This window comes from Crocodylus siamensis, chromosome 5 (assembly GCF_052110815.1).
Source record: "Crocodylus siamensis isolate JL-2025a chromosome 5, ASM5211081v1, whole genome shotgun sequence".
NCBI lineage: Eukaryota > Metazoa > Chordata > Crocodylia > Crocodylidae > Crocodylus > Crocodylus siamensis.
Genome location: NC_143399.1, coordinates 136480136 through 136501695, shown reverse-complemented (window position 1 = coordinate 136501695; position 21560 = coordinate 136480136). Strand labels below are relative to the sequence as shown.

At 38.9% G+C, this 21560-nt stretch overlaps 1 protein-coding gene across 3 annotated transcripts in view; it reads left to right on the top strand.

Moving 5' to 3' along the window:
* Positions 1-21560, top strand: part of ANO10 (anoctamin 10) — a 237978-nt gene that overhangs the window by 141272 nt on the left and 75146 nt on the right. For all 3 annotated transcript variants that reach the window (XM_090046446.1, XM_090046444.1, XM_090046445.1), the window contains one exon: positions 18566-18682. In XM_090046446.1, the coding sequence (XP_089902572.1) occupies positions 18566-18682 (117 nt within the window). The remainder of the gene's footprint in view (positions 1-18565; positions 18683-21560) is intronic.

Here is a 21560-nt window from a genome sequence, read left to right as displayed (position 1 = left end):
GCCCACCACTGCTGCCACTTCACCCCCCGCCTGGTGCCGCTGCCACTTCTCCCCGCCCACCACCTCTTTCTTACCTTCCCTCCTTCCTGCTCTCCTACTGTCACTTCCTTCCCGCTTGCCTGCCACCGTTGCTGCTTCCTGCCTGCTGCTACTTCCGCCTTTCCCCTGCCTGCCACTGCTTCCCTGCCTGTGGGGCTGGGGTCAGGGCCATCCCATGGGCAAAGGTGGGAGCACAGTGTGTGCTGCTGCCATGGAAGGAAGCGGGGCTTGGCCCCACACAAGCACAGCAGGGGCACCCCAGTGCAGGGCCAGATACAGTGAATTGGTAGGCACCTGAAATTGCCTGGCAGGCCAGATGTGGCCCATGGGCCATATTTTGCCCGCCTCTGTCATAGATCCTTCTATGTGTATCTGTTTTTAAATGGGAGACGCAAATGTGGAAAAATACAGGGTCAATAGTTATAGGAGAATTATAAAAATAATCCTATAAAATTAGAGCTCCTATACAGTGAACTGAGTGTCTGAACATCTCTAAATACGTGATAATAATATTACAAATAGAAGTGAAAGTTTTCAAGCATAAATGCCTGACTTCAAGGATTCATTGTTAGACACCTTAATAATTGACTTTGACTTGTTTTTCAGAGTTATTAAAGCACTGCAAATGAAGTCAGTAACAGCTGAGAATGATCATTGCCTTTCAAGAAAAGGCTGATTCAAAAGCTCTCACTCAGATGTTTTAGACTTGTAGAATAATAGAATCATAAAAAACCACTGGCTGTACCTCAGGATGACATCTGCTTGTAGCCTTCTGTTGAGTGCAGGAACATCCTATCTAAACCACCCTGGATAAATAGATGTCTAATTTGTCTTTGAAGACTTCCACTGATGAGGATTCCACAATATCTCTTTGTTCCTGTACTTAATCACCTACATAGTTGAAAAGTTCTTTTTAATATCTAACCTAAATCTAACCAAAATATATTGCAATTTAACCACATTACTTTTTGTCTAGTTCTCTGTGGACTCAGGGTAGGGTTGATCACTATTTTCTTATACACTCCTTAATATATTTTAAAATTGCTATCAAATCTCACCCTGAGTTTTCTCATCTACAGACTGAATCCAGTACTTCCAACCTTTCTTAGGTTCCCCCTCACCCCAACAGTATGTTGTTGGCTCATATTTCCTATCTACTATAACCCCATTTCCTTTCTTGCAGTAATTCAACATAGCCAATTTTTCCCCACCCTGTACTTGGGGATTTGCTTGTTCCCTCTTAAGTGCAGTACTTCACTTTTGTCTTTTTTGAATTTCATCTATTTTATTTCAGACCATTTTCCATTTTATCAAGTTCATTTTAAATCCCCATCCTGTCCTCCAAAATGTGTGTTACAGTATCCAGTTTGGTGCCATAGGCACATTTAATTCTTTCTCCAACTCATTAATGAAGATAGTGAACAGTAGTAGACCTAGGACAGACTCCTGAGAGACCTCACCTTCGTATCTTTCCCTAGTTAAATATTAAACCATTAATGACTACTTTTTGAGAAGGATTATTCACTCAGTTACTCGTCCACTTAGAGTGGTTTCATCTAAAGCAGTGATTTTCAACTAGGGTGTTGCAGGGTATTGCCACACAATATTAGCACTGTTAGGTGTGTGAACACCTACACATGATTCATGAGATAAGGTGACTTAGAACCTATTTTTAAATGCCTTTCTTTGATTATAAGATCATAGTAAAGTAAGACTGGAAGGGACCTCACAAAGTCAACTAGTTCAGCCCCCAGCTCAAGGCAGGATCATCACTGATTAAACCATTCCAGCCAAGGGTCTGTGCCCCTGCCCTTAAAAATTTCTGGGGATGGAGATTAGACAACTTCTCTAGGTAGCCTTCCAATGCTTGATTGACCTCATACTTAGAGTCTGCAACTCCACCCAACTTGGTGTCATCTGCAGATTTGCTAAGCATGCAGATGCACTCAATCACTTCGTCCAGATCATTAATGAAGATGTTGAACAATACTGGACCAGGACAGAGCCTTGGGGTACCCCTCTAAATACCTCCTCCCAACTACACATTGAGCCATTGAAAACTACTTGTTTTGAACAGTGATCCAGCCAGTTACCTTAGAGTATGTTTGCTTCCTCTGTATTTCCTTAGCTTGTTAATGGGAATGTCATAGGTGACAGTGTCCAAAATCCTGCTAAAATCAAGGTATATCACATCCACATCACCTTTTCTTCCCCTTTCTAAACCTATTTTCTTTTATCTATTTATTAGCTTTACTTGTGATGCTGTATCTAATAAATACAATGGTTTTTTGAATTGGAAAAGACTGATTCTCTAGTCTGGTTAGGCTGTTCTTAGGGAAGTATTCGATCATCTTCTAGCAACTACCTGATTCATGGTCACTTCACCCTAGGGTAGGTTAGAGCTACTTTTCTGCAGCACCCACTAGTGTGAGTGTCACAGAGTTCCAAAGAATGGTATGTCAGTGATGATTCTTTGTTTCCATCTCTCTCCAAACTGAACATGATTCTACCTCACTCACTCTTCCATCCTTTTTTGTGTGTGTAGGGCAGCTGACACAGGACGTGGGAAAACCACTTTCCCCCTTGTGTTTCTTTGTACAGAAATAATTCTTAACTGGTCATCTTCAGTCACTTTAAAGCCACTCTTCGCTCCTTAAGAGAAAGTGGCATAAAGTAGTTTAAATAGACAAGAGAATTCAGCCTTGGTCTCTTGGTAGCAGGTATTGTTGGATGTTAGTTTGAAAAATAACCACTTAGGTAATTTAACTACTAGCGTTTTTAAAGATAACTTCTTTTTTATAATGGGTATTAATATATTGTTCCTGTGTTAGAGCATTGTTTGATTTTAACTGTTTAATATGAATTAGAGATAATCAATTAATGTTTTTGGTTAATATCTAGGAGTAGAAAACATAAGCTATATATACACTTTAAAATTAAGGCTTTTACTCTGCAAAATTAAAAAGGTAAAATTGATACATTTTATTGAAGAATAGATTGTCCATTGTGAAACTAATGGTTACTTATAAGGAACAATTGTGATTTAACAGAGAGGTTATTCAGTCATCTCTCCTAGTCCTTTTATTGATTTAGAGTAATAACATATAGATTTTGGATAACAAAGTCTGATGGATATTTCTAAGCCCTTAGTTGTTCTCATAGGCTATTGACCAGACAATCTCAGAACATGGGGAAAGAAAGAGAACTGAAAAAAGAAAAATTTCTTGAACACTGTGGCTATTAATCATATTTAGTCAGTAGATGATGTTTATTAAATCAATATTTTTCAATCTGCCCCATCTTGGAATTATATTTCTTAGTGCTTTATATCTAAAAGCAAATGGCTTCTAATTTTAATACATTTTTCTCAGCACTATACCTGTTTGCAATATAACAAGACCATTTTCAGTATATATATATCTGTATATACAAATACATATGCATGCATATAAATAAAACTTATATTCAATTCGGATAAGATAACATCTGTCTCTTCTATATTCCTTATTTTTAGTGGCAGAAGTTGTGTATATGATTTCAGAAATCTGAAATCATTTACAAGAGCAAAATAGTGTATTTAAGTGAGTATAGAAAGACAAATTCATATAGCTTATGATCAATATGGTGTTCCTGTGTAGGTACGTTAGAGCCAAAAAGAGGGCTGACTTAACATGCAAAACTGAAAGCATCTACTTTAATTAATTAAACTAAAGCACTTCTTAAAATGCTAAATAGCTAAAAGGAGATAAATATATTGAATGGAATTCAGTAATAATAATAATCTTCTATTTTGTTCTTTTGTTGAAAAGTGACCTTGGCTGAAATGTCCAATGGATAAGTGATCTTGCATCTAGTGATCTTACAAATGAAATAATTAGCCTGTGCTTGAATATCTCAGGGCTCCCTCAATTAGAGGAACAGTAGCATTCTTATCTGAAATATGCAGGGGTGCTATGTGGTATTTGGTATATATTTATATAAATCATGCTTTTCTTACTGTAAGATCAAGAGTGGGGGCTGGAGTTCAGAGAGCTGAGCTTCAGGTATTTAATTGGTATGGCTCCTGAGCCCTAAATCTTACAGAAGTAGCTGCACTTTGGTCTGAAAGGAGGAGGTCATTGGTGTGTGTTTGCAGAAGGAATACATTCAGGATGTATAGTTGGTAATTCATTTTTTTCATTACAAGATTGCAAGTTATAAACCTGTGTATAACCCCTATCCCCTCCTCTCTGTAATCTATCAGATTATTGCAAAAGGAGCTGAATTTACATGTTTGATTACATAGCAGCAGATCTGCGTAGGGATAGTTCAGGATTTATCATCTTCTACTAAAAGTGCAAGAGAGTGTATATTAAACTGGAAGTTAGCTTAATCTGTTAAAGCCTTAAAAGAGAGAGAGAGAATATCAAAGAACAATAAAGTGAACAGGCCACATCAAGCTCAGATTTCCAGCATGATGGCAAAGAAGAATTAAGTTTTGAATCTTTGACCCAACAGTAGTATGTCACACCCTTCTTTAATAACTGCAGAAAAATCCTCTCATTTTATGACTCCTGCACTGTGCAATCTGTGAATATTACTTTAGTTACCATGAATGCTCAGGAAGTTCATATTTGGATGGAAGGCTTGAGAGATCAAGTTAGTCTGGTGTAGGAAATCTGTTAATTTCCAAAATAAAAACAAAACAAGAAAAACCCAAAACTCTTCGGTTGATAAAGGAAAAGAAGCGAATTCTAATTATATATAATCTTCTGCATTGTCAGGTTTCAAACTGTTAGGGTTCAAATTGTGGCTATCATGGCTTATTTCCTCATCATTTGAAGGACAGAGAAATTGCCTTTTCTGCCTAGTGGAGAGCCATATATTTGGCAGACTTATGGTGTACCAGACATTTTTCACCAGCACCTGTAAGTCTAGAGATACTTGTTTCATGTTATGTCTTGAAGGAGGGCATTAGCAATTTATGTAGATTACTTCAGACCTAGAGGAAATTATAGGTACCAAAGCAGAACCAGAGGAGTCAGCATTGGCCAGCACTGCCTTGAGTGTCCCTGGGATCAGGCTCCAAAAGAAAGATGATGGAGAGGATGCCATCAAAGCCAGTGCTAGCATCATTAACCATAATGATTTTGTCACTGGTAACTTTAGCATAGATGATTTCAAAACAAAACCCTGAGCATAAGAATCAGCAAATCTGCCCTGCTAACAGAAAGGCAGTGGCAGGACCCTGCAAGAAGCACAGGCACATTTCCAATATTGTGGCCAGCAGCAGCTTGGTATAGAGTCGGTATCATTGTAACAGTGTGTTCTGCCCCCTTAAGAAGGGGCAACCAGCCGTATTAAGTATCTGCAGCCGTATTAAGTATCTGCAGCTGTGGGGTGCTCTGTTAATGTGGGAGCACCCTACTAGGAGCTCAAAATGCTAAGAAAGAGTAGAAAGGTGGTAATCTGTGGAGGAACAGCTTGCAAGGGAGAGAAGACAGGTTGCTGGGCTAGGGAAAAGCCACAGTGGAAAGCAGTGGTTCTTATGCCCAGAGAGAGCAGAGGATTTGGGGTTTGTTCTGTTTGTGTTTAGAGACTAGAGTTTTTGTTTTGTGGGAATTGAACTACTCTCCTGCAAAAGGTAGCAGAGTAAAGGATCTGCTTACAGTCATCTTGCCAGTTTATTTCTTGTCTTTCCAGTATCCCACAGGGATGCTTTCCCCATGATTCTTGAGAGGTACTCTAAAAGCAACACAAAAGCTCCCTTTGCAAAATCAGTTTTTTTTTTTTAAGTGTTTTTTGCTCAACTCAGATAATAGTCCATGGCATGCCATCTATACTATACTGGCCTTAGTGAAGAATCATTATTGCATATCTCCTGTGTTGGGTAGACTACATGTTCTGTGCCCTTGACACTGCCTTCCTAAGGCTTCAGTAAAATCTTGACTCAACAAGGTCTCAATTTCTATCAGGCCTCCCTTCCCTTTCACTCCCCATTCACCTTTAATTAACAGCATCTCTGCTTCTAACCAAGTTCGGCCCTTGCAGATCACACCTGGAGAACAAGGAATACCACATTTTCCAGAAAGATAAAGACATTTGACAATAAGGGAAGAACTAATTGCTACATTTACTGAAGTTGTGAAATAGGTTAAACCTGCATATGTAATGACTGGTGATTGGTTTTCTTATTTGCCCATTAGAATTGGATTGGTTTCTATTATTATTTAATACATAATGCAAGTATAAAAGATGCAACTGTTCTGTCACGCTTTTTACATGTAATCCCTGTGCACTTCTCTGCTCGCTGGTCTAACCAGCTGGCCGACAGTAATGAAAAGCTCACTGGTTCATATTCACTGTTGTTTCTTGATGCTTAATCAGTACTACATGCATTAAACCAAAGATGAAGCCAGACTATGTGGAACGAAGCCTAGCCAGCTCAATTACTCACAACATCCTGTACAGATACACTTTTCAAACATTGAGAAAGAGGACAAGATCTTACTTTCATAGTGTAATTGGCCAGCCTTCCAATATCAGTCACCACAGGCAGCCACAAATTTACAGTTTCAGTTTGAATATAGATTTAACTTTTCCTCTTTAGATCTTTAAATTAAACTTAGTACTCACATCGTATGGACAAATTTGAAAATGAATCACTCTGATCCTCTCCATAATCATCATAGAATGGGTGTTATTTATTCATGTGGCTCGGTGTGTGTCCATACTGTTCTGAAAGGGCCAACTCTAATGGTAATGAAGTAATTCTGTCTCCATTTCTGTTGAGTCTAAGGCTTTGGAGAAACTGTCCAAAAGCATACACTTTGAAATGTATTATTTGGCATGAATACTTGCCCATTTTAATCCTGGACTAAGATGAATGGTATTGAGGGGAACTGGAATGAGATACCGAAGTCTTCAGACCTTGAAGACAGCTTTTGTTTAATACTGGCTTGGAGCAGACACAAACCACTGATACTGAGATAAAAAGCCTTATATCCATATACTAATCCCCTGTGTAATTCAGTCATTAACTGAGGATGTGTCTGCACCAGATGATGCAGTGATATGTAGAGATAACCTTTAACTCTGAATGACCTAACCTGGGTGCCAGAAGTAGTATAACTGTTAGTGGAGCACTCTTCCTGAAATAATATATCCTTCTCAGGGTATATTACTGAGTGATAAATTTGGAATGAATTCCTTTCATAGATAACTGTGGTGAATTATATTGTAGTTTACCTATACTCTTCATATTTTTTGTTTTTCATGTAGCAAAGAAAGAGACTTTGAGGTAGAAAGGAGACTACATTTAATAAATTAATAGGCTTAGCAATTTTTTTTCCTGGGGTGGAATGTTAGGGCATTTTCACAATAAACTGTACCCATCAGGAGACCTGCTGATATATAATGTTAGCCATCAGCTAAGAGGAACTTCATAAGGCCTGGTGTTAATTACAGTGTCAATTTCAATTCCATGAACATCTTTTTTTCCACATTTCATTTAGAATTTATTTCAGGGCATGTTCGAAACTTTATTGTTCATTAGTTAATTTGGCTTTTGGCAACCTATGTCCCAACCTACATCCTATTAAACACCATTCATAAATTGAGATAAGGATTCTGCCGAAATATTTCACGATTATAAAATGGTAACATGCTGTTGGATGCATTATCACATGGTCTTATAGACTGCTGTGCTGCAACATTGACTCTTAACAAATATTTAGAAACTCAAAGGATGAAAAATATACATCTACAGTGTGTGTGTGTATGCATTTTAAATTGGCTGAGCACTGAAGCAAACATGAAAATCATATGGTTGTATAGCACTTGTAAAAGATATGTTTGTGTTTCATGTATTTTTTGGAGAGAGCAGTTTAACAAATGTGCTGTAGCGTGGCATATTTTTGGCTATATTGTATATATTTTGTACTGCAAAATAGGCAAGTCAAGTTTAGAGATATATACATATGAGTATTTTCATAAATAATTGCAACCAAGCAATAGTCCTACATACAAGAGATTGATGTTTACAAGAGACCTTTTCTTTATAATTCTTGCTTCATATCAGTTCTGGTGATTAGATCAAAAAATAGCAATTTGTAGGGGTGCAGAGAGGGAGAACAAATACCTTCTTGGTTTAGCAAATCATTGTCCATAGTTATGGAACCCACCTTCTTGCTGATGGCCTTTTTTTAAATTTTGTTCTTTAACATTTTATCCAAAATGAACAAAAGTTTACTGTCTCTGGTTGTCTATATTCCTAGCTTCTCACTGTAGCTGTTAGACATAGGACCAGGTTCTAATCAGCCTCTAAAACTGGCATATTGCATGTCTCAGAACCTAAAAAATAGGTAGCATGCCACAGATGGACAATCCTAGTTGAGAGGATTATGTGCCTACATTTCCTATATGGGGAATGAAAAGATCTACATGTCAAATCCGTATTGCCTCATCACTCAGAAGGGATGCATCAATTATCAGGCAAAAGTAACACTAGGCCTAGGGATGTATCCGAGTTCCTCAGAGCTAATCACTACTTCCAGGACTTTTTATACTGTTGACATTAGACAGTCATGGTGTTTTTGTTTTTAAAAGCAAAACAACAATCAGAAACAACCCTCTCACCAGGCTCTAGACATTTACAAATCTCTCATCCCAGAAGAGGGCCTTCCACACTGGCCTTCAACAGCTGGGCCACAAGAGTTGTTTTCCTTCTCACCCCTTAATCTTGTACCTCTGGCTGCTCAGTGGTCCGGCTTCAAGATGAGCTGTGGAGAGTGTCCTCAGGCTCTGGAAGCCATAGCTGCGTCATTTCCAAACAGTCACCTTGAAGCACTGATTTGAATCACAACAAGGCTAGAAAGGAGGTAGACACATAGGTGGCCAGTCTGGATCACTTTCAGTTATATACAGTGACAACTCTAGATTCCTACAGACTTTTTTTCAGGACAAAATGGAAGAATCTAATGCCGTGGTTTTGGAGCTATGGGCTCGAACTACGTGACTGGGGTGCAAGGCAGGTAGGTGTTTCAATCTGGCTACTATCACTTTTCCCTGCTGCTGCTTCTCCCTACCCCTTGGCTGTAGTTTTGGCATAGGTCCTCACCATCCAGTCATGGTGTAGGTGCAGGTGAAACCCCAGGCCACCAATGCTCCTTGGATCCAGTGATTCTGCAAGTTGAATTCAGCCCTCAGGCCATATTTGTCTCTCTCTGTCCTAATGAATTGTCCAAATTTGGCCAAGTTATAAGCTTCTGAAAAATTTTAGTCTGCACAGGTGCTTGTACATGTGAGGGGTGTTTAGTTTCCTAAACTGTGAAGATTAAAAACCCACGACTTCACTTTAGGAGCTTCTGATCCTTCTCACCTCCCCCTGACCCATAGAGTCTACCTGTGTCTCTTGCAGCTGGGGGGCAAGCTGCTGGCAGGCCAAGTGGCCCCTGAGCTGCAGGGAGCGAGACCCAGTCCTTCCCTTCACAGCGAAGGTGGCATCTCCCCCATGCCTGCCTGCATGGGCAGCTAGTGGGCAGGTGCTCCTCAGGTTGGGTTTGGGAAACAGTTGGATTGGGTTGCCTCTGAGCTGGGACAGCACTCGCCTGGGTGGCCCTGGGGGGCACTGCCGCTAGGGAGGAAAGGACCAGGGTCCGCCACAGCTCAGGGCCTGCAGGCAGCTTACCCCCTGGCTATGGGAGAGGTGGGCAGGCTCTTGTGGGGGGCGGGGCAAGGATCAGGCCCCTCACCGCTTTTTTTTTCCTAAACCTATCCTCCCTCAGCTTGTGGCCATTGTTCCTGGTGACTCCAAGGGGGGGTCCTGGTGAACAGACTTTCCCTGAGTCCCTGCTGGTGGCCCCTGATAAGGTTGTAGGCAGCCACAAGATCCCCTTCAGTCTCCTCTTGTGGAGACTGCAGAGATTCAGGTCCCTCAGCCTCTCCTCATAGGGCTGGCCACGGAGGCCCTCAACCATACAAGTGGCCCTCTGGACCCTCTCCAGGTTCTCCACGTCCTTCTTGAAGTGTGGCGCCCAGAACTGGACACAGTACTCCAGCTGCGGCCTGACCAGCGCCTCATAGAGGGGGAGCAAGACCTCTCTGGACCTGTTAGTGATGCCCCTGTTGATGTACGACAAGGTGCAGTTGGCTCTGCCTATTGCTTTGTTGCATTGGCGACTCATATTCATCCTGGAGTCAATCCTGACTCCAAGATCCCTCTCTGCCTCTGTGCTGCTGAGAGGGTCAGCCCCTAACCTATAACCATAATGCTTGTTCCCTCTCCCCAGGTGCAGCACCCTGCACTTGTCCTTGTTGAACCGCATCCTGTTCAGATCCACCCACTTCTCTAACCTATCCAAGTCTGCCTGGATGCGGTCCCTGCCTGCCAGTGTATTCACTTTACCCCACAGCTTGGTGTCATCAGCGAATTTGAACAGGGTGCTCTCCACACCCTTGTCCAGGTCGCTAATGAAGATGTTGAACAGCACCGGCCCAAGGACTGAGCCCTGGGGGACTCCACTGCCCACACCCTCCCAGGTCGACATCGACCCATCCACTACCACCCTCTGGGTGCGCCCCTGAAGCCAGTTTGCCACCCATGTGACTGCATTCGTCAGTGCCACAGTCCCTCAGCTCGCCCGCCAGAATTGGGTGTGACACTGTATCGAAGGCCTTCTGGAAGTCCAAGAAGATGGCATTGACTTCCTCCTTCACATCTAAGCTCTTTGTTACCTGGTCATAGAAAGAGACCAGGTTGGTCAGGCAGGATCGGCCTTGCACGAACCCATGCCGGTTACCCCTCAACATTACTTCCCTTGCAGGGCTTTCACAAATGTGGCCCTTGATAATTTTTTCAAAGACCTTCCCCAGGATAGAAGTGAGGCTGACTGGCCTGTAGTTGCCAGGCTCTTCCTTCCTCCCCTTCTTGAAAATAGGGACCACATTGGCCCTTTTCCAGTGCTCAGGGACTTGGCCCAAGCACCAGGAGTCCTTGAACAGCCGTGCCAATGGCTCCGTGATGACACGAGCCAATTCCCTCAGCACCCGCAGATGAAGGTCCAAATTTTTGGACCCGCAAACTTGGACACATCAGTAGCTACTGAACACAGGAGTTAGGGATACAGCTTCTGAATTAGAACTTCCTAGAGCTTAAATGTTGGAGGCTGCAAGTGAGAGAGGAACAGTGGGAAAAACTCTGGTTATACTCTGTTCACTCTGCCTTTCAGCATCTATTCTCTGCCACTGTGTGACACAGGATGCTGGGTTAGATGCACCTATGGTCTGACCCAATAAATGGCAATTCTTATGTTCTTATAGGACATGGGAAAAATATATTGAAGAGAGACTGGGGTGATAATCTATAACGGGAACACAGGGAATGGGGCATGAGTAAATTTAAAGAACTTTTCTAACCACCAGAGAATTGAGATTTTGGAACAGTTTTCCAGTTTGGTATAGTGGAGACAAAACCCCTAAATTATTTAATGATGGATAAGTTTGATAAGCTTGGTAAGTTGGTGAACAGGGTTATATGATATGAATGACAATGGTAGCAGTGCCTGGCCTTGCCCCAGAAAGTCCTTTCCAGCCCTGTGCCCTTAGGAAGGGATGTAGGCAAAGGGCAGGAAGGACAGAGGCAAAAGAACTGGTACTGCAAGAACACAGTTCCCCCCAAAATTTGGAATTGAACCTAAGATCTGAACTCTTAAGTTTTCTTTCACTATCTGTGAAACATGATGGCAAAATGTGTGCCTCTTTTCTCTCCATCAGCTGAGCCCCATGGAGGATAACAACTTACTATTCCTTATTGTTAATCCATCAGCTTGAAGTGACAGAAATCTCTACTGTAAATCTGAAGGATCAGTGGGATAAAAACAAAATATAACTTGTATAAACTGTTACATCTCATGAATCATCTGTTATCAAATGTGGAATGAATATATATCAGTCATTTGATAACAGATGATTCATGAGATGAAACAGTTTATACAAGTTGTATTTTGTGCCTGTCCTACTGATCCCTTAGATTTAGTGTGTGTGTGTGCGCGCATGTGTGTGAGAGATTGAGTGAGAGGGAGAGCCTCCTCATGGCTAGAAACAAGTGTCAGCTGGAAAAATATTCTTCATGCTGTTGCATATAGGAAAAACCTTTCTGAGTAGTTGTCCACATTCTTACATGCTTAGCCCATGACCCTTTTGATTAGAGACTTTTGTCATAAGACAATCACTCTCTCCAGTCTCTCAGCTCTATTCCTCAAAGGGAATTTACAAGATACCTTTCAAGATACCCTACGAACTTCACTTAATAAAACTACCAGATAAAATCATGGACTAAATATAGACATTGGATTTATGGTACATTATAACCTGCCTGTCATCCGATAAACCCAGGTAACCTTTCTACATTTTACCACTGGTCAACATTCCCTTCTTTTGTTTCCTCCCCACCCACATGTCTCGCACCAATTAACTCCTATCCCCTCTGATCTTCTCTGCCGCACACTTGCATTTTCATAGACCGGCATTTTGCATATTGGCTCTATTTTACCCTAGAGAGTACACAAACACCAGCAGACTCTCTTTATGCCTGAAGAAGGGTGCTTGTGTTCAAAAGCTTGTAAAGCTCAGTTTTTCCAAATATTCACTTGGTCTAATTATGGTTATGTGGCATCCCATAGTTTTTAAGCTTCCTTATGGGAGAGTTAGAGAGATGTACTGCACTCTCTCTGCAGGAGGGAAGTCAGGTGCATTAAATTGTGAAATGCACAAAAAGTAGAATAGTTGGCGCTTCAGATATTTTTTCACTGCTCACAGTTCTAAAATGCTTAGTAGGCACAATTCTCATAATGATCAAGCTAAGTTTTAGAAAAACAAAACAAGCTCCCAATAGACTGCTGTCTCCAAATATTGCCTGGATGTTTCTTGTGCATAAAATGACATTCTGAAGGGCAGAACGCACATTTTTACCAAAGCAGATTCTGTTTACATTTCACAAAAAGATTAATAACATGGGGATGTGAGGTTTTAGAAGCAGCATTTATCGCTGTAGCAGAAGATTGCCCCCTGTTATTAGAGCCCTTCAGCTGTGATGATTCTGTTCCATTAGCAAGATCTGTAATGAATGTAGTTTAGCTTAAAAGTGGGTGGAAAAGTTTGATCATGCTTTCTTTTTGTGTGTATTATAGGAGTATTTTCTAATAAATTTCTTTCATTGATATGTACTAGATATAATTTAATTTAATGAGCATCCTGCGTTTTACGAAAATTTCTCTTGGCATGTCTTGTATCCGTAACTGAATTCTCACCTGTTTTTACTCAAACATATGAATTTCAGCTTCTTGCAACCATTTCAAAATACCAAACCAATCTAGTACAGTTAGTGAATTTGGAATGTAGCTATCAGATTAGGGATTCAGGATTTTGAGAATGACGTGTTCTACTTCATAGCCATGAAAATGAACAGGTTTATTCTCCCTGATCTGGAATATTTCTTAACTTTGATTTTACTTGAGTTAAATGCCAGAAGAGCAGGGCAACATATGACTTCCACATATTTTGCAGTAGAACAGTAAAGTGATTATGCCTTCATTCACAAACCTGGTAGAAAACATTCAAGGCTTAATTAACTCAAAGTCATATAATTTTACACATGGACGCTCATATGTAGAGTTTCCAGTTAATGAATAATTATTACAAGATAGTGATCAATTAATATCACAGGTACTGGTTTGGACTGGATATAGACAACTGGACTGTTGATTTAATTAAATATATTTGTAAACGGCCAACTTTTGGAACAGGCTTTTGATGTGAAATTTCACTAAACTCTACGTGTTCTAAATGCAGCTTAACTGATTGTCCAAAGGGATTACATTGCATATATTTTTTTGTTTAATGGTGGCTAGACTTTAACTGGAATACAATATTGCTGCAGCCGTACCAATATAGAATCAAATGAGCTGTTAAAAATTCCAAAAATTCAGACTGAATTTGCATTTTTTATTTTATAAGAAGCCAGGTTAGGGCCATGCTGCTGAAAAGTGCAGGTGCCACTGCTACTCACTAGCTTTTACAGAATAAAATAGTTCTATTAGCTTTCTAAGCACCTGGCACAAGATCGCAAAGAGTTTGATAGCACAGCAGTTATCAAGGGTGAAAGACACATTGCCATTTCTCTCTGTACACACTTGGCAGATGGCAAAATGTGAGGGTACTACACTATTGGCATCAGGGAGCATACAGCTTGTTAATGTTATCCTGTTTTTAATACCAAGACACTCATCCTGGAATCATTATGAGGGGCATGGTCTTGAAAACAATATCTTTTTTTATTAGTTTATTAGTTACTTTTTAAAATAAAAGTGTGGTTTTGTATTTTTGGAATACTTAGAGGCAATTAAAATATATTTTGTAAAGAGTATAAAAAAGTCTTTAGTTTTGTCTAATTTTTTTAGTAGGTTTTTATCAAACTATACATTTTCTCTTTTGTTAGTAGTAAATTCAGATTATGCTGACCTTGTTTTTATTACAGAATTTTAAATTGTTAAGAAGGCTTTAGCCACCTCTACTTCTGTGACCATTTACTCTTAACACTTTGTGGGAGGGTGGGTTCTAAGAGTAGATTTCATTTGTTTTTTTTACTCTTTACTCTTTGGAGGATTATTCTACTAAAGGATTAGGGTACTGACAAAGATGGATTATAAAGTGAACAAAATACCCTGTACCTCTTTCTTCTCCCAAATTTCCCTTGAACAGTTCTTTGCATTTCTTTTGTCAGCTGGAAACTCTTGAAGAATTAGGCTGAATTTTGAAATTAAATATATTTTGTTGTAGAAGAGCTCTCCTGAAACAACCATGCCCATGTTGATATGTGGGTACTAGATTTTTCAGGTATTTTCCTCTGTTTTTATTGGTTATCAAGAAAAGGGGAAAATGCAGCAGGAGAAATGGGTAGGCCTTATTGGGATGGGGCACATAGCAATGGATTTAGGTGCCAAATTGGGAGCTGTAGTGATGCTAAATCTCCTTTGTAAAATTTGTAAATGAGTGCTGTTTCCAAATCCCTCAGTGCCATCCATTCTCATCAGTTCTTTTTGTATTTTTCCCCTTGTTTACCTTCAGGTTCTCCTGGTTGCTCCATCTTTCTGTTTCCCTTAGAAACCAAAACACTCAAACAGCATACAACAGCCACATGCAAGGTCCTAATCTAAGGACAAGGATCCTCAGTTATGCTTACAGAATAACCATATCTTGAAAAAACCAATTCTGAAAAGGCTCATGATAGATAAATTAATTGTGAGTTCCTAATGTGATGCTTTAGCCAAGAGGGCAGACTTGATTGTTGTATGAATAAAAGAAGTCTGGATTATTTCTGTATGTGGTATTAGCGAGACGACTGATAATACATTGTGTCCAGTTATAGTGTTCACACTTCATAGAAGATGCTGACAAAGGTGAATGGTTTCAGAAAAGAACTAAAAATGATTCAAAGCCTGGAAAACATGCATTACAATAGAGACTAGGGAAGCTGAAATTATTTAATTTATCCAAAAGAAAGTTAAAGAGGTGACATGATTATAGTCTATAACACCATTCCTGGTGAGAGATTTCTGGTGGGAGTTGTTTGTTTGGGTTTTTTGGGTGGGGGTTGGTTTTTCTTGCTTGTTCTGTGTAGGAGATGAGGCTTCATTGTAAAACCTATTAATATATAGCTTTTTACTCCTCAAGGTGGGAAACATCTACATGGTAGGCCCAGCTGCATGAGCACCATAAATTTACAGCTGTAGCCATGTAAATTGCTCAGGGTGCCAGATTAATTTGGGAGTAGCTGTAACAGTTTCAAAGAAGCATTGCTTTGTTTCAGTCTGTGGGAGCAGGTTGTCAGACTGTATGGCAATGGTTCTCAACCTTTTTTTAGAGTTGAGGCAGCACTGAGTAGATTAGAGACACCCCTCAGAAAATGGCATCTCATTTTTTGCTTGTTTTTTAACTACAGAAAAATAATAGAGCAATTCTTCTGTATAAAGAACACAGAAAGACAGGAGGTCAGAATATGTTTAATACTATGAATTAAATCTATATTTTTTTCATGTGAAACATGTTTGCACACCTAACAGTGCCAACATTGTGCAGCACTCCATAGCCCCCCGACAATGATCTCGGGACATCCTGGGGTGCTATGACATCTTGGTTGAGAATCACTGGTGGATAGATAGTCATAAGTGAAATAATGCTTGTGGAAGTTTCCAATTTCTACTACATTTCCACGCCCCCCTCATCTCTTGTAGCATAGCCTTGCAAACTAGGATAGTTTCCCCCCTCAGTTTGGGAAACTGATATTCTAATATCCTCCTCCTGATATACCTTCTGATATTTTTTTCTTGAAAAAAGGAAGAAATAAAGGGAAATAACTCAGAAAATTATTACTACTTACAATCCAAACTGAAGTGCTGCTGAGATCATTTTGGTCTGGCCAATGAGGGCAAAACCCTATTAGTTTTAAAATAGAGATTGATAATTTTATGAAAGAGATTGTATCATGTGATTTCCTATAACAGCAGAATACCAGGTGTGATGACTCCCCTGGCAATCCTGTGTTTATATACTGGGTATTTAAACATAAATGCTATGTATATTATGTTGTCATATTTTTATCATGTATGTTATATCTTGTAAAACATATAAAACATCAGTTAGTAGTGATTGGTCCTCCAGTTTTGTGAAATATTTTTGCTGCAGTTATATCACTTATATCACTTGTCTGGAAGTTTAGAAGAGAAATCCAGTTGTATATATTAGGAATTCAGCTGCTGATATAGTTTTAATAAAAAGAAAATGGGGAGGAGGGGAGAAATATAGGTAGGATTTTCTATTGTAATTCCACATTCAGTTCTACCAGGTTACACCAGTGTAACAGCAGAATTTATGTATTTGTGCATGGGTGTATCTACATGCACATTTTACTGCAGAATAGACTAATTAGCTCCTCAGTAAAACATCACTGTCTACATGTGCAGCAGTATTAGGGCTCAGTAAACTAATTTGCTCTGGTGTAAGATAGTGCTACTGTCTTATAGCGGAGTAATTTACTACACTGGAATGCACATTTAGACTCTGACCAAGTTGTACCTGGTCAGCCCAGCCAGCCAGGGGCCTGCTCCACCCCTTCTCAAATTGCAGCTGATCCAGGTGCACGTATAGATGCTGTGCCTGGGAGCAGTTTACTCTGGCTCAGATTGCTCCAGATTTTATTGCTTTGCATTAATTACATGTGTAGATGCACCCATCGTTATCTAAATTATTACTTATTATATCTTTGATCTTTGTTTTTTTTTCTAATGTGCTTCCTGCTGGTTCTGTTAAGGTTGCATGCCTGTAATTTCTTTGCATTCTCCTGGGCGCCACTCTTAAGGGTTCTAGCAAAAGTTATAGGCTAATATTGCACATGTTGGTCTTGCACATCTGGGTAGTAAGATGAATTCTGTCCTGCTTGGAGTATACCTTAATTTTTCTTCCAGGATGATTGTAGTTTTCTTCAATATTTCATTGTTTGATCTTTGAGAAATTCATCTGGCACTGTCACCTGTTTTCTTTTTGTAGTTAGGAAATAATTTGTTATTTCTAGTCATACTGACTAGTATCCACTAGTCATAGTCTGTTGACCATCAGACTATGTTAGAAAAAATAAATACATTACTTGGGATTTCTCAAAGATGGATACTTTGAGACTAAGAAGGAAATGTGAAAATTATTCTCCATTTATAGAATGTTCACTGTTTGTACAGAATGTTTTATAATGTGGTACTAATGAGTATGTTGCTCATCAGCTTGAACATTGAGAGCAAGAGTATTTCACAAATTGAAATAGATAATACTATTTTGGCATTTCTTGGTAGATATCCTGAATCATGTACTAACTTCTTACATTGGATGCACAGTTCTTAATAAATATAGTACAGTATGTGTAGTAAATTATATCTTAGCCTTTTTATCCTCTTTGGATTAATTATTTTTGGATTAGCAATATAATTTTCTAAATTTATATATTCTTTATCTGTATTTAATTTTGTATGATTTATATATATTTGATTTTGTATATTTCTTTAATTTTTGGTGGTGGTGGTGGTTTTTTGTTTTGTTAACTACTTTCTATCATAAATCTAGCTTTATTACCAGGATTGGCCTTTAAATATTGTCATATGTTTGCTGTTAGATAGTTCATTAGGTGTAATAGTTCCCGAACTAGGAATTATGACCCCAAATGAATTCATGGTCTATTACATGTAGGGGTGCTAGTCTTAAAAAAATTCAATAATAGCAGTTGAACTTGGAGAAGAAGCTAGGTTACTACCAAGAAAGATTGGAAATCACTGCCATATGCCCAGTGTATAGATTCATATTTCTATATTTCATTTTCCATTGCTATTTTATGTATCACTAACACTAAATAAACACCTGTGATTTAAAATTTGCAGAAATCTTTTATTCTAATTGCCTTTCTTACTACAAACACTGTACTTCAATCATTATTTTTAATTTTTTTCAGCATATCCTATTAGCGATGAAGTTTGTCATGGCATTCTTAATACCTGATAAACCACGAGATATCCAGATAAAATTGGCCAGGTTGGAATTTGAATCTCTAGAGGCTCTCAAACAACAGGTAAGGGCAGCTCACTTGGCAGAAACACCAAGAGAGGCAATTAATGGAAATTTTTACTGTAAGCAACTAGCATTTTAACGGGTATGTGTTGTATAGATAAAAATGTAAAAAAAAAAAAAAAAGAAGGAAAAGTTGCTTATCACTGAAAAAATGTTCATTAAAAAAAGATTTTATTAAAGGGTCTTACTCTTCTGCTTTAGGGTCATACTGATCACCAGATTTAGGGTCAGGAAGATTTTTTTCCCCCAAGGTCAGATTGGGAAGCACTTTGGACATTTTTGCTTTTCTTTGTGTCTTGAGGTTTGATCCTCAAACAAACATCCCCTCAACCTATATTAACCAAAAACTTTTCTGACATTGCAGTGGCAGGACGTTGGCAGTGCCCTTATTTATGTTTTTTTCTGTAGTATGTTGTAGATTATTCATGTTTTTTCTGGTTTTCTTCCACATGATTGTTTGAGGTATTGAAGTAGTGATCTGGTGGATTCTTTGGGTAAATGCTTGCCTGTGAATGCAGAGAACTAGACTCTGGCCCAGGATGGCCGTTCTTGTCTTGTATGCCATTGAAAACCATTTTTGATTGGAATTTAAGTATCCCTTTGTAAATTTGCAGCTAAAGCAATGCTCATCACAAGCAAAGAAAAACAAATATGAAAATGAATAGTATATTTTCATTGTGTACTTTGAGTGAAAAACAATATGGAAATAGCATTGATGTTTAAAAGTCAATTAGGTTTGCAGAGATGTATTCATATTTTGATAGTCAAATAGGGATTAAAGTTTGTTAATCTGACATCGTCCATTTAATTTTAGTCAAATATGTCACTTTAGATGCTGTTTAGTTATTTTGAATGTTTTTATTTATAGTAATATTTATTTTTTCTTCACAAAAAAGTTCAAGATCTGTGAATGCAAAGCTCTACATAAGGATGATGTCTATTATTGCTGGTCAATGAATATTTTTCTTCTCTGAAATGCTACTGTATGTGAACAGTGGTTGGCTACTTTATGAATGTTAGGCCCCTGCCAGATGTACAGATAAAGGTGCAACAAGATCTCATTTGTGATCCACACAATCTCCTGTTTGGGATTGAGCATCAGACCCTATCAGGCCTTGTTGCTGGTGCAGGGGGAGCCTAGGATCATGATCTTGGGCTACCCCTGCCACAGTAAGCAGCAAGGTCCTGTGGCTAGGAGCCCCATCAGCTGATCTGCATCATGCCTTCGACAGCTGGGAGCCCCATCAGATGTGGGCTCCCAGCCTCATGAGTGTTTGGTACACCCCTACAACTATGAGTTCCATCACATGACGGGGCTCCCGGCCACAAGGGCACACCTGCCCACACGTTCAACTAATGGCATCATAGATACTAGCCACAAAGTTATTACACTTGTTTTTTAAATACCTTTGCAACTTACTCATTGTTTTATGATGCCATTGCTTTAGTGAGTGGCTGAGTCACAAGCTAAGATGTAAATAACTGGTTAATCATATTGTAAGTGTAATGTGTGACAGGGCCTTATTGTAAGCGCATTTGGTATGGAATTTTTAAAATCACTGAAATATTTGTTGAGAAAATTAATCAAAGACTATAAGAAACATTAAGTGAAACTGATGATTTAAATGACATTTATGTTCAGAACTTTCTCCTCTTATTTTAGGAATCAGATACATTTCAGCATTGTTTAACAGCCATCCAAGGTGCCCAACCAAAATAAGGAGTTAAATTTTTGTACTGCAAAATATTGTAGGCAAATACTTATGGAGCAAAAATAATGGCGATATTAGTACAAAGATAACTAGTCTGAGGAGCGGGAGAGAAATCTTTTGGGCGGAGCATGCCCATGTGGCTACCCATTGCAGTCCATTTTTGGGGAAATCTGTGATGAAGTGGGAAGAGCAGTGTAACTAGTAAAGAAGAAATTTTGGAGAGACTTCAGTTTAAAAAGAGTTTTAACTGAATGATCATGTAACAAAGTATGGATTTACAGGGTAAGGATTAGCAAATCTTGTAGTTAAAGTACATAAAATGTGAACAGAAATGTACATCACATTGCAGTGTAGGCATACCCTGAGAATATTGTAGGTATAAGTGGGTAACCTCCCTTACTTTGTGATCTTTGTGTGGAGATGGAAAATACACTTTTTATAAATTCTTCTGTGACATCTGGCAAAATGCTGTTTTATTAATATCAGACAGAGTCCTGAAACTTTATACATTGTCATCACAGTTAAAAACCCACAGGCTCATATGATGCGTGTCCCTATCCAGGTCAAGACTGTCTTCCAAAATAAAACCACAAAAATAGAACTGAAATTAAAGTAGAATATAAAGCATCATAGTTTAGTTTGCAGTTCTCTAATGTATTGAATGTGTTACCAGGCAGGAGTCAATAGCAGTCTCACATATTCTTTTCTTAACATTAAAAAGAACAGAATTGCTCTATTTTAGTTGTTCCTTTTCTATTTTCATTTGGTAGACAAGCAAAACTAGGTCATCCACAGGAACGTTAAGCACAAGTGAATACAGCTACCTTCGGTTAGAATGTGCCACTTGGAATCTACTAAGTCTGTTTCAATGTGAATGTATTTGTCAGCAGTTAAGAATTAATCTCCTACCCTTGTATCTCTGCATTCATTACCATAATATATGCCTGAGCCCCAATTCTTCGGGGTTTGTTTTATTAATCCTGCTGACAGATGGGCATTCTGAATTTCAATAAGAATCAAAACCCTCTGGTTCTTCTGTGCTACTTTCAGTTTTCATCCAACTGCAGGACAGAGGAAAAACCATTCCTACATTTAGGATATCTATGATAATATGCACAAGTAATCCCCATTAGATTTTATTGGTAAATTTCCCTTATCTACCTTGCT